Raw genomic sequence first — 14,089 nt, 5'->3', positions numbered from 1 at the left:
CTAGCCTCAAATTATCACTTCATATCAAGGTCAACCTCAAATAGGGGTGCAGTTATTACAGCACCATTCTAATTCTCTGTATATGCAGTAAATCGCTTCATAAATGAGAGGAGAGACAGAAATGTCGTCTGCTAACGTTTAATAGAAAGAGCGAGATGGACGTTTTGCTTGTTCGCTGCTACCACATACCACATTTGACACACTTTGAGAAGGCAGCTTGTTAGGATTCAGCTAATTTGTTACGAAAGAGTTGGTAAAGATTTCAGATCCGCGACGGTAAACCCGGCGATAAACCAACAAATTACAGAAAATGACAAGCTTGCAGGGGTTCAGATTTGTTCGCAACGTATTTGGTAAGTTAAATATTTATTTAGATTAATAAAGGTTTGTTATGCTTCATTGATGTATTGACTTATTTGTAATGATTGAACGTGATGCGGTACTGGCGACTGCGGTTGACAAAAACTCGTCAAGTTTTGCCCAAAACCTCCGGGGGGAAGTTGATTCCATGACCGTAGCCCCTGACGCAGCTCAGAATAAGCTGAGAATTGGATGATCGTGATTAGAAGATCTAACTGCGTCACCGGGAGATAAATGTGACTGAAATTTACACGTGAGTCTAGCTTGATTAGACAGGTTAGATGTTTTTTTTCTGATTTGGGGATCTGCCTGGCGCATATCGCATTTGAACTTGAATTGATTTGAACTCAATGGAAGTACCGTATACCGTAAGGGCACTAGTATTCAACCCGTTTGGAGAGTTTCCTCAAATATATAGAAATATAGAATTTACCTGAATTTCAGACCCGTCTTATTTCCAAGAGCAAATGCTGGTGATTCTTTTTCCGTTATTTTTTTCTTCAACCAGTTGACTGTGTGCGCGGGCGATCGAATTGTACGGCGACGAATTTTGGTACTAGTATTCAACCCGTCGGTACTAGTATTCAACCTAGCGATGAACGATGGCCCTGTCTCTCAATCTGCCCTTGTCCCATCTGACTATGGACTAGACCATTTGAGATGAGACCAAACAGGGAATTAATCAAAGCCAGAGACTTACATAGATCTACATCTAATTTAGCAATCTAAACCCTTTTGAGATTTGCTATCAATCCTCACTAGGTTGAATACTAGTAGTACCATTCAGTGCAAAAGGCCATCGCCGCATAATTCGATCCTCCGCGCATACAGTCGACAGATTGACAAAGAAAATATCGACAACAGATTACCCTGGAAATAACAAAGGTATGAAAGTAAGATAAATTCCCTATTTCTAAATATTTTGGGGAATATGTCAAAATCTTTGAATTATGCCGGGTTGAATACTAGTACCCATACGGTACCCAGTTGTAGACAGGAATAACCGTCGTTTCTGGGGATTTATTCAACAATTTCTGACATTTTACTGTAATCCCCATTTACCAAAAGCTGTATGGTCTATACCATACCATACATAGACAGGAATAACCGTCGTTTCTGGGGATTTATTCAACAATTTCTGACATTTTACTGTAATCCCCATTTACCGACGGTAGGGTGTACGTGTGGGCTCGCATGGAAACCATGAAACTTTCAATTTTGCTTAAAAAACAGTTTAAAATCTCGATCTATAAAACGCTAGTTCACTATACGTTGGCTGTAGGTACGGGGCCCCATCCCCTTCAGTCTATGTATGGTGAGTGGAGCCAACGTAGTTCAGCGGAACAACCAAAATACAGAGACTGAAGCTTTTGGTCTATATGTATGGTGAGTGGAGCCAACGTAGTTCAGCGGAACAACCAAAATACAGAGACTGAAGCTTTTGGTCTAACCCAGTTGTTGTGTGTCCGGACAGGTTGTGTGTCCGGACGATCAATTTTAGAAAGTCATTTGGAAAAAATTACAAGCGAAGTTTCATCAAATTTTAGTACAAAATTTTAGAAAATATTATAGAGAACAAAATAGAAGATGATTACAACTATTGAATTCATATTTTTAGTGTAATCTTAAGACAAAAAAGAAGGCTTCAAAAATATAAAGTGTCCGGACACCCGATCCCCCATCCTACCGTACCGGTATAGTGAGTGCTTGTAAGTTGTATTACCGACCGGCCTTGTAAGTTGTATTACCGAACGCGCGCATCATACGCATCAGAAATAATTTCATACGCTCAAAATTTTGCAGAATCCTTCCAAAGAGAACTTGAATAGAAAGATGATGAAAAATTGTAAAAAACACATTTTCAAAGTATTAATATTCTAAAAATAATAAAATATGGTCAAAATAGCTCATGACATCAGTGATTTTGTTGTTTTCTCAACTTTTCCCATAGAAAACACACGTTCGGTAATACGATACCTTTTTCAAGTGACCAAAATATTTCACATGCGAAGAGGGGTCCGATTGGAAGCTAATATCGTAAAAAGGAAATACAATTTCGGCAAAATTTTTACATATTTATATTTTGTAGGTAATTGTGTATTTATGGTGAAAGTTTGGTGAATTTTATGAGAATAATGTGTTTGATATGAATTATGATTGAATTCATGAAAAGTGTTCGGTAATACGATCCACTACCATACTACCCACTCACACGTATTGCGAGGTTAGTATTAGTATACTAACCTCGCACCACGAACCGCGTTTGGCAGTGGATTTCTAACTAGTGGGTCGCGCGTGCTGGGATCTCACTTCTTGGGTCCACAACACACGACTTCTATGGCTTAAATTTTCTGTGCGCGGCGGCATGTAATGAACCCTTGGGTGCGTACTACCATGACTACCGGTACTTGACAGTTGACAGTGTGCAAAACTTTAAAAGTGGGAACAAAAAATTATTTTGCCCTGGACTGGTTGGTGGGCCCAGTATCAGATAATGAATCTCGTTGATGACTGGTTCATTCAAATTTCGACCATTCCATCATTCAACATAATGTGCATATGTGTATATGATATAAGTTGTCTGGTTTTGTCTTAGTTATTATTCTTTTTTTTTTTTTTTTATTGTTTGATATCTGTACATCGTATCATTCGTATGGAAGTTATCTTCGCAATGCCAATGCCAGCCTGTTTTTTTTTTTTTTTTTTTTTACCCGGTAGTTGTCCAAGACCATAGATATTCCTTAATGTATCTATGGTGCACTTCCTACAAGGTGTACTTTCACAAAGTTGTCACCTCTCATATTGTAAACTTTATCAAATTAAAAGATTTCTTAATCATGCAAATAATGCTTAGCCTTTGTAAATAAATGCTATTGAATTTAATTATTTGATACTATGATAGAGTTTGAAAAATTGAAATTTTATGGAGAAATAAAGAAATAATGTTTTCTATTTCTGAAGAGGACTGAAGTTATGACTGAAACTTAGATGCAACTTTAGATGATTTATTGATAGATTTTGATTTTTAATATTTAGATGATGTTTTGTTAACTTTTCATCAATAGGACTGAATTGTAGATGGGTTTCCTCCTCGGTGAGATACAGACATGGAGACAATGAAGCAAGGAGTAGCAGTGACTCCTCATCATCAGAGAGTGATCAAACAACTCAAGAAGAGCCTAGTGTTGAAGACATCCAGAAGCTGGTTCTCAACACTGCCCTAGAGTTTGTACCCATTCATGGTTGGACTGTCAAGTCTCTTGCTGAGGCTGCCAAGCATGAAGGATACCCAGGAGTTGCCCATGGCATGTTTTCCAGGGGTGGAGGTGATCTTATGCACCATTTTGTGAGAGAGTGCAATGCACAGTTGGCAGAGCAGCTGGCTTCGGAAGCTAGTAAAGATGTGGAAGAAGGAGAAAGGTATGGCATGCATTCCAGATGTTTTTAAATCTTGAAAATTAAATGCCTTCCATCATGGATCAAGCTTGATTCTTTTACCCAATTAGCACTGAATGGCAAAAAATGTCACCTCCAAATAAGGACTGACTACTCACTACTCGTTAAGTAATTTCAGTAAATTACAAGAAGGTTGAGCAGAATAAGTCGTGTGATTAAGACACCATTAAATAAGGTTACCTGCTGTTAGATTATATCCAGTTACCTGTACTTGTCTGCGGTTTGTTTTATTTCTACAACAGTGAATGAAAATATCTTTTCATGAATAGGCATCAAGAGAACTTTGATATTATACAGCATGCAGCATGCTCTTTTGAAATTTGCTGCACTGTTAGAAAGACAGTGAAAATTAAGCCTGAGTCATATCGATTATTTCGAAAACCGGTGTTCGACAGCTTTAATTCGATCGAACATCGATGCATCGAATGTTGAAGGCGGGGAAATTTAGTCTTTTTTTAGCGTCGATGCGCTATGCATGCATTACGCACTGACGGTATGTGCTGGCGATGGCCGGGTGAGCGTTGCACAAGCAGATGACAGAGCAAACTTCGTTTGTATTTTCCATGATCACAGAACACAAAAAAGGCCGGGGACCAATGCAAAATTCTTCCCAAAATATCTTCAACAATGATATTTGCAGATGACAACATATAAGTTTAAAATGAAACAATAATAAAGGCATGAATCACGCAGAGTCAATCCGAATGATTTTCGGTCAACTAGCATTCGCAGTTCAGACTCGCATTCACCAGTCCCGTCCGCAGCCCCGTACACTCACTCTCCCTAAACGACAGGCGTGCTTGTCAGCGCCAGCACACAAGTGCAACCAACGGAGAGCGATGTAACTTGCCTGAAATTGTGTAGTTGGATCCAAAATGAGTTCCAAATAAATTTATGAGAATAAATACGTAATTTTCTCTGGATGGTCATTTGAATTGCTATTCAATGCTGATATAACGATTGTGAGGAAAGATTGTGGAATATGACTTATGGCGATGTTCGAGAATTAATCCTGATACTGACACCCATTTTGTTGGACACAATTGAGCATGCGATCGAAATAAATACAAATGTTTCGAATCGAGCCCTAAACTCACATAAATTATTACGATTTAACAAGATTTTATGGTCATACTAAGAATATTGACGATGTCAGCAAAGTATGTTATGTTCATATGGAAGAATTAATACTGGCATTATTTCTATTGTTATTCCATCTCTGGACGTCTCCTCCAAGCTCCGATAAAAGAAACACAATGCGCATGCGCGTTAATTCGATGACGTATGACATATTTTCCATTCATGAAATCAGAGCCCAAAGTTGTGCACAAACTAGCTTCAAATTGATGGGAAAAAAATATCAAACGCAATTTTCTCTGTTTTGTCATGTAAAATGTTATTATATGGTGATATTACGATTTTGAAAAGAGTTTTTGCATGTAGACAATGTTCGAGAATCAATCCTGACGTGATAATTATTTTTTTTTAGACAAGTGCACTCACTCGACTCAAGTCGATCGTCATGAGATGTCCGCCATTGAAAATTGAAACGAAATACAAACGTTTCACATCAAGCTCTAAATTCATATTAATGATTATCATATGTAAATTATTGTTAAATATTACGATTAAATAATGTTCTGTGGTCATGATATTAATATTGTTCATGAAAGCAAGATTTATTTTACGTTGATCACGTCAATTTCCGGCCATTTTCTGGTTTGATTAAAGAACAGTACCGGTACTGCGCATGCACGATCGATGGCCATGACTTCCATTCATGAATTCATCGTGCATAAATTATCTCTGCACGAGCAGACGAGTAAGACTCGAACTATGATCGAGATAAACTTCAAATTAATGGTGAATAGGCATCATAATTACACAATCGGTTTCATTTTGGGGGCAATAGAAATCAAGTAAGTAGTAGTCTAATTGGACTTACTGATATTTTGATGACTGATTGTGTGAACCAAACGAATCGGCCGGCCGACGTAATTTTTTTTTTTTTTTTTCGATGCACCGATTTTGCAAATTCTGCACCGGTGTTCGATGACATCGATCGAACACCGATTTTAAAATCAATTCGACTCAGGCTTAGTGAAAATGTGAAAGTATTTGTTTTATTTCATAAACTTATTTTTAATCTGAATTCACATGCCCTACACCTACACAATTAAATCCAAGTTTATCTCAGGTTTTTACATTTATACTTTCATCTAAATAATTCAAAGAATCTTACTCTTGTCAACATTTTTTTCTTTTATAAAAAAAGAGTGTGAAAAGAATTCCACAAAAACATTATGCTATGAATGCAATTGTAAATGAAATCAGTTCCTTTCCAACTTGATATCAATTCCAACAGGAAGAAGACTGGTGCATTTATCCGAGACGCCTTGCAGACTCGTCTCAGAATGATCATCCCGTATCATGCGCAGTGGCCTGATGCTATGGTTCTTACAGCGAGACCTGAGAATATAGCTGAACACTTCCGTAATCTAGCAAACCTTATGGACACAGTCTGGTATCATGCCGGGGATAAATCTGCAGATGTGAGTGACATATCATTGAAGATAGGGTTCAGGGTGGTCTTTCATAAAGTTGATCATAAATTGCACATTACTTTATGCAGGATTGGTGACTTATACTTGTCAGGGAATAGTTTTCCTGCTATAGCTCTGCAATTTTGCACCATATTTTGTTAAGACTGCTACACATAGTCTTTTGCGCCGGGGGGGGGGGGGGGGGGCACTCAAATTATTTTCTGGTAGGGTGTGCCTCACGAAACTCTGAAATGGGGGTCTAAGTACGCGGTCTTGGGACCTAAATATATACCACGCAGTGTGAAAAACAGGGTCTATGGAATGGGATTGCGGCACTGTAGGTACGTTGCACCGTAGCGCTGTGCATGTGCTAGCCATGCATGGAGCGGCTACTAGTTTTATATATATTGACAATTTTGGCAGGGCTGGGGAACTGATCGTAACGGGGGTCTTGCGAGCGGGGCTGGGCAGCTTCTGAACTGAAATTTTGTCATTTGGAGTATCTAGAAAACTGAAAATTAGGTCTGAAAAGGGGGGTCATCAAAGCGGCACGTCCCCTTACCACCAATATATGTGAGTGCCCCCCCCTCCCCGGGCTTTTGTGTAGCAGATTTTCTCTTATGACCATAAATGCTAATCAAATTTGGTAAGGAAAATTATTCGGTGCTTGTGCAAAATTAATAGCAATACCCTTTCTGTCTCGCCTGAACAAAGTTCGGCAGAGTATAAGTATTTCTAATGCACATATTCTAATGAATTATCACTATCATTATGACTTCTCTATATGCCCACGAGAATAAATAATTATTTACACTTGATTGGAAGGTCTTTGGACTGTTTCTGATAGTGCTTGGAAGTCTGTTCCAGATAACTTGGGCCACATGACTAAAAGCCCAATCTCCATAGTTCGTGGTCCTGCTATGCAGAATCAGTAGGGATGTAGATTGAAAGATCACAAAGATTGAAAAGATGAAAAGCTTAGGAGTTGCTAAAAGTGACTATATTTCATTGCTCCGTGTTCCTGTATACTTTAAGACATGCAATTAGGTGACAATTTTGCTGATCCCATAACATAGCTGATCATTTATTCATTTTAGTTCAACTGGTACACCAAGCGACTGTCTCTGGCTGCAGTGTATAAGAGTACAGAACTGTGCTTTATTCAGGACCAGTCGCCAGATTTTGAGGAAACGTGGACATTTTTAGACAACAGGCTCACAGACTTTACTAGATTTGCCAAGTTCAGAGGAGATGTAAGCATCTTTTGATATATATAATGAGGTTCACATGCCTGAAGCTTTTTACTTACTTAAAGATTATTTTGAATTCATACTTTTATTTTAATGGTTTCCGTTTTTATCCATGGATGGGGAAATGCTATTACTCTATCTGTATAGACCACCTTATGAGTAATTAAAAATAATGAAGTTGTATATTCCTCTGCACCTCTAAACAGGTAACTAGGTATAAAGTGTATTTGAAAAGCTGCATATCATTACTTAAAGGACAAGTCCTTCACAACAAAAAGTTGATTTAAATAAAAAGAGAAAAATCCAACAAGCATAACACTAAAAAATGTCATCAAAATCGGATTTGAAATAAAAAGAGTAATGAAATTTTCAAGTTTTGCTTAATTTCACTAAACAGTTATATTCACATCCTGGTCAGTATGCAAATGAGGGGACTGATGCCATCACTCACTCACTAGTTCTTTTGTATTTTATGATGTGAAGTATTCTAATTTTCTTCTCATTGTCCTGTGAAACAAAGTTTTGTTCCTCCGTGAACATGTAAAATTACCATTGTTTTAACATTTTATGGTTCATTCAAGTTGGTCCTTTTTGTCACATTGATCAAAATTGAAATATTGTATTATTAAAAAAAAAAAAAAAAAAACAGAAGAAATAGTGAGTGAGAGACATTGTCAACTCTCTTTTGCATATCACTGCGTTGAGCATAGTTCTAAAAAAATAATAGAAACTTTAAAATGTCATAGCTTTCTTATTTCACATCCGATTTGGATTAGATTTTCAGTGTTGTGCTTGTTTGATTTTTCTCTATTTATTCAAAGCAACATTTTTCTGGGGTGGACTTGACCATTAACCAAAAAAAAAGAAGATATATTCTGACCATTGTCTTTGATCTTGTGGCAAAAGCACTTTGTAAATCCAGCTATGATTAGTATGATTACTATTAATTCAGTGGTACAAAATTGTTCATTATGTTTTTACTTTTTTAGTGTTTTTAGTGGAGCGTTGTGGCCCAGTGGATTAGTCTTCGGACTTTGAAACAGAGGGTCGTGGGTTCGAATCCCAGCCATGGCGTAATTTCCTTCAGCAAGAAACTGATCCACAATGTGCTGCACTCAACCCAGGTGAGGTAAATGGGTACCGGTAGGAAGTAATTCCTTAAAAAGCTGTGTGCGCTATGAACGCCTAGCTTAGCCGGGTAATATAGGAGCGCCTTGAGCACCTAATTACAAGGTGGATATGTGCGCAATATAAATACCCTATATTATTATATTATATTATTACTTTATCTTCAGATGGAGACTGCTGGTAGTGCAATGAATGAATTTATGTCTGCAGCAATTACTTCTGTAAGTAATATAATGAGATTTAAAGTTCACTTCTTTATCGCAGAGCAAGTTTGTCCTTGGTGTTTCATACCAGTCTCTGAATTACTGTAGTTGCTTTTTATATGAAGAGGGTTACAGCAAATTAAATACTGATTAATTATTGGATCTAGACATCTTGATGAGAAATAGCACAGCGTCTTTTTCAAAGAATTTGTTCCTTGTCTCACAAATTGACAGACATTTTTTGTTGTTGATATCTTCAAGATTCAGTTTTAACCTCGCAATTTTTCAGAACATACAAATGATTTTTTACGTTACTATCAATGATATGGAAGATTTTTTTTCCATTTTTTTATGAAGTGACAATTATTTGTCTTCCCATGTGTTCAACTTTGTGAAACAGAAATAGAATGTGCATCCTTGATAGGTTATGGACAATGATTATCGTGATGCATTCTCATTACATCTCATATTTTGGGGGGTTTGGATAATTGTATAAGATAAATTGAATTCGCTAGGCATATTGGCAATTAAATATTGACTCTACTTTGACTTTGGCATAATGAGATGTATTAAAAGCATCATAGGAGATACACGAGGGTGACAGGCGGGTTTTTTTTTCCAGTTTACAGCCCATATACCACCTAAACTTCCCCAATTTGCATGCTTTGGGGCAACTAGCTTTTCAGGAGTAGCCCCAATATCTACCACAAAGAATACTTTGGAATTAGAAAATCAATCTTCTACATATGGCAGAATAATGATATTTTCATTTACTGTGTAAGTGCTCATTGCACAATGATTAGCTCATTAAATAAAAGAAATAGCCTCTGAAATTCAGTACTTGCCCCTAATTGAAGAAAAAATACCCCCCCACAAAAAATAATAATAATAATGATTTCTTAACCTGATTGAAAGGATGTGAGAATGTTTAGGGAAATGAAACAGTAGACTTCCATATCCCTAACGAACTAGTGCCAAAATCTTTCAAGGATTCAAGATTCATGAAAAAAAATCTGATAAAAATGAATTGATCTTCAATTTGTGTTGTCATCATTCTCTAATTTATAAGATTTTAACCCTGGCTGTGGGAATTACTAGTAACTGTCATTGCTGTTGACTTATTTGGCCCGTTTTGCTCATTCTATTATGTACAAACTATACATGTGTACAAATTTGGGGGGAAATAGTATGTGTGTATTGGCTATACCGCACTTGTACAGTGAAAATGTGTGCTGCCCTAGAGAATTGCCAGTATCTGTTAGCAATGTAAGGTTTTCAAATATTACCTTTTATTCAATTCAATTTCGGTTTATTAGATATAAAACAGAATAAAATGCTGTAATCCGAAGACTAATTGTGCAATGTTTTCATTGAATATTATTTACATTGGAAGATTTATATACACTTAAAATAATTGACATTCAAATGAGAAACGCTTGATTGAGACATGCATAATTGAAATTTCATTAGATAATACCAGCCTGGGAATTTGATGATTGTGTATTGGAAAAAAAAATGTTTTAAACTTAAAATTATATAGCAAAAAGGTCAGAAATATAATTCAGATTTGATTTGCATTATGAAGTTATAAAATACAGATTTCTGATAAGACATTTTTCACAGACTTTCACAGACATGCTTCTCTGGTTTTTCTGCTTTTGTTGAAAATTACAAAATTCTTCGACTTCATTTAATCACTCAATCCACTCCATTCTGATTTGTGATATATTTTAAGAGTATGCAATCCGGTTTCATTTCTACAGGCAAGGAACATTTCAGGGCTTAATTCAAGAAACTGAAAGAAACCGGGATCATAAAATCATCCACTGGCTCGTATGCTCGCCTGATGTGTAGGACTTTGTGCACCAAACATGTTTATTGTGAAAACAGGTCCATTTGAGCAGGATTGCTGATAGCATGCTCAAAGCATGCAGTCAATCTTCTTTAACCTGTTGACTGCTGAATTCTGTAATTCCCATAGACTTTCAACAGGGACCATTTCGGCAGGCAATGGGTTGAATTTATTTGAATCAGTTGGGACTGATGAAATAGCTTCAACTTGAACTAAATTTGATTATGCAACTAAAAAGAGACAGCTATACTTAAAAGCGGTCTGTATTAGGCTTCCATGGGGAGTCCATTATGATTTGTGAAAAGCACTGGAATAAGCGGGAGAATAGTTGCATCTTTAGGGGCTCATCCAGTTGTTGTGCAGTCCCAACATATATTCCGTGAACTACATTGGGCATTGTGAGGCTAGGGGAAGTGAGATAATCACTTTACAATATGAGGTGATGGATTGAATATACACAGCATTATTTAATGGATTCTAGTCATAAGATTGAATTCTGTGGAGATTCAACTTCTAAGGCAGATTCATACTTGTACTGGGTGTTCAGCCTCAGTGTGAATACATACCAGGTCGGATTCAATTTAGTACTTAAGCCAAAATTTTAAGTATTTTACTCACTATTCTGCTGAAGTAAAATACTTATCCTTCATGGGTATTCAATTGTCGTTTTAAGGTAAGTATTTTGCTACGAGTTAAATCCATGTCAGCCCCTACCTGGGATAAGTCTGATGATCGTGCAGTTTACAGACGTACATGCAGTCAGGCATCCTGCACCTGGGTGCACGATTATTTGGCTTAGACTTTATGACGTCACAATTGGTATTTGTAACTAATTTTGATTAAATTTGGCTTGATAGATTAAAATACTTCAAATTGACCTGAATATGAGTATGCATTTTGCTTTTTTTATAGCCAAGTAAAATATTTACTCCAACAATTCTTTCTATCAAATACCATCATATTTCTGTTAAAAGTGTCCTCTTGTGATAGTGACAGTTGTTTTCACCAGTGAGCATACTCTTTTCTTTCTTTTGAAATAATAAACCTGCAGTGCATATGCTTTTATTTCACACTTTTAGAAGTTTGGGGTGTAACTGTCATGTAGCAATGGTGAAGGCATAGATTATAAATGAGTGTAGTTGAGATTCCATCTACTTACGTAATGAATTATGGAAGCAATGGATTTCCATAGCAGAGATTAATGAGATCGGTCATAACTCTTTGTATAGCCCAGCGCACACTATGCAATACGATTTGACACCATTATTTAATAAATCGCATTTTGCATTAAATGTGAAGGGTCCAAGAAGTAAAATTATTTTACTTGAAGTTTGGCATTATGTTAGGAATAATAAAATTATACTTTTGCATTGCAGCAAGCCCTGTAGTGGGATTAAAGTCAAAATCGGCTTCAAGTTGCAGCCGATGATGACGTCATTATTTGAAATTCAATTTGCTTTTATTCCTACAGGGAGGCTCAAACTAGACTGAATTTCAATTTCAGTAGTCCTACCACTATTCTGAAATCTCTAAGATTTTATTGGTTGGGATATTCATATCAAATGTTCTGACAATTTCTTAGAAATTCGGATCGCAAGAAATCGTATAGTGTGTGGCGGGCTTAAGATTGAATTTACACTTGAATGCTGTATGAAGTCAAAGAAGATGAGCATTTATTTTTCATATAATTTCTTCATATAAGGCCATGTGTTATGAGGTCGCCTCATTGAGTTTTGCTTTTGGGTCACATTTTTAACTTCAAAAGTCTATATCTCACTAAGTATACACCCTATGATGGTAAAAGTATATATTTTCTGAAAGGAAATTGCTCAATAAATCCAAATACATGTACTCAGAAATAGTATTAGGTGTAAGACCTTAGTGTTATATTATGATGAATAGAAGAAAAAAAATATTTTTAAAAATCTATTTGTGATTATGATAGTTTGTATAGTCCCCTAATGACCAAAGAATGTATAATTTTATTGGGTTTATGGTCAATAAATTACCTCAAAATCAACCAGAACAAAAAAAAATGTATATATCGTGTGTGCTATTTTTTCCTGCATTACCATTACATGGTGGGTGTATCTGCTGTGTCCATCTGATTTAAGGTATAAAACAACTTAAACAAAATGTAGAATAACAGACCAATTAATACTTCGAAGATTCTTCACATATTGTAAGTCTGAATGTCTCGATCTGACCTGTGTCATTTGACCTTTCAAGATCTGTGATCCTACAGAATAGTAGAAATCACATTTTCTGGTCTTTACAAAAAAGCTACATGAAGAAAATATGTGTCAATATAGAAGAATTATTGTGAAAAGTGAAAAATTTTGACAAATTTTCTATTTCTTGTTCAATGTTTTGACCTTCAGTTGTTTTTTGTAGGTACATGTGACAATGACATTGCCAAACTTATTTTTTAATCAAGTACAAATAACAGTAAAGAGAAATGTTCTAGCTAATTTGTAGTTGAAAGCATGGACCTGGCCACGAAGGATTATCTATCGTTACTGGGGGTGCTGTGACAATGCTCAGCACCCCCAGTAACAAGAGAATAATCCTCCGTGGACAGGTCCATGGTTGAAAGTCAAGTTTTCACAAAAGCTATTAAAGATTTAACCAAAATAGCACAAAATATTGAGAATCCCCATTGACTTTGTACAGATGAAACTTCTTCCGGCACCACCCCTGGTTCTTGGTCTTTAAAGACATGTGACTCAAATTCTATTTATCCTAGACCCATAAAACTCTCTAGATTATTAGCCAATGAATTCAGGTTTAAAATGATACCAAACTTGTTGGCATAGCTTATTTGTTTGTTTTTTTTATATTTAGGAATAACAAATTAACCAAAATGTGTAACAACACCACCACTTTTAGCGGGCGGCCTCATGACACATGGCCATAAACGTTATGTAATTATGTATACCTGAAAAATTCTTCAATATATTTATCGAGTATATGTTTTTCTTGTAATAAATAGAGATGAATTAGAGATATGTATGCTTCAATGTGATTTATACCATTATTTGTACTGTTTCCTTCTTCAAAAATACTTATACTTTTATTTCACTTTATGGTCTCGTTTGTTTTTCACTGTTCTTTTCATGGATTCTCTCTCCATTTTGATTTGCATACTTGTATTTCCAGTTTGTCAATTCTCATCGTCTGGAAGGTGACGTAATATCTTTTTTCTTTACTCTCTTATCATGCTATTGAAAGTGTTGGTTATAGTAAGTCAACTGCTAGTATTAGAAAGGGTTAAATTGAGAGACTCACAATGAATGC

At 36.1% G+C, this 14,089-nt stretch overlaps 1 protein-coding gene across 2 annotated transcripts; it reads left to right on the top strand.

The window, feature by feature from the left end:
* LOC129271521 (ubiquinone biosynthesis protein COQ9, mitochondrial-like) lies at positions 1-13,796 on the top strand. 2 transcript variants are annotated; one of them, XR_010292612.1, is made up of 7 exons: positions 223-353; positions 3,426-3,780; positions 6,182-6,368; positions 7,457-7,612; positions 8,905-8,958; positions 10,704-11,190; positions 11,346-13,156. XR_010292612.1 is itself a non-coding variant. In XM_054908853.2 (6 exons), exons 1-6 carry the CDS (start codon positions 311-313, stop codon positions 10,737-10,739), a joined length of 831 nt encoding a protein of 276 aa, XP_054764828.2. In that variant the 5' UTR covers positions 1-310; the 3' UTR covers positions 10,740-13,796. The 2 variants fall into 2 exon arrangements, 1 of the variants encoding a protein (XP_054764828.2); XM_054908853.2 differs by having other exon boundaries at positions 1-353; positions 10,704-13,796.
* The last annotated feature ends 293 nt before the right edge of the window (positions 13,797-14,089 follow it).

This window comes from Lytechinus pictus, chromosome 2 (assembly GCF_037042905.1).
Source record: "Lytechinus pictus isolate F3 Inbred chromosome 2, Lp3.0, whole genome shotgun sequence".
Taxonomy (NCBI): domain Eukaryota; kingdom Metazoa; phylum Echinodermata; class Echinoidea; order Temnopleuroida; family Toxopneustidae; genus Lytechinus; species Lytechinus pictus.
This window is presented reverse-complemented; position numbering and strand designations above follow the sequence as displayed.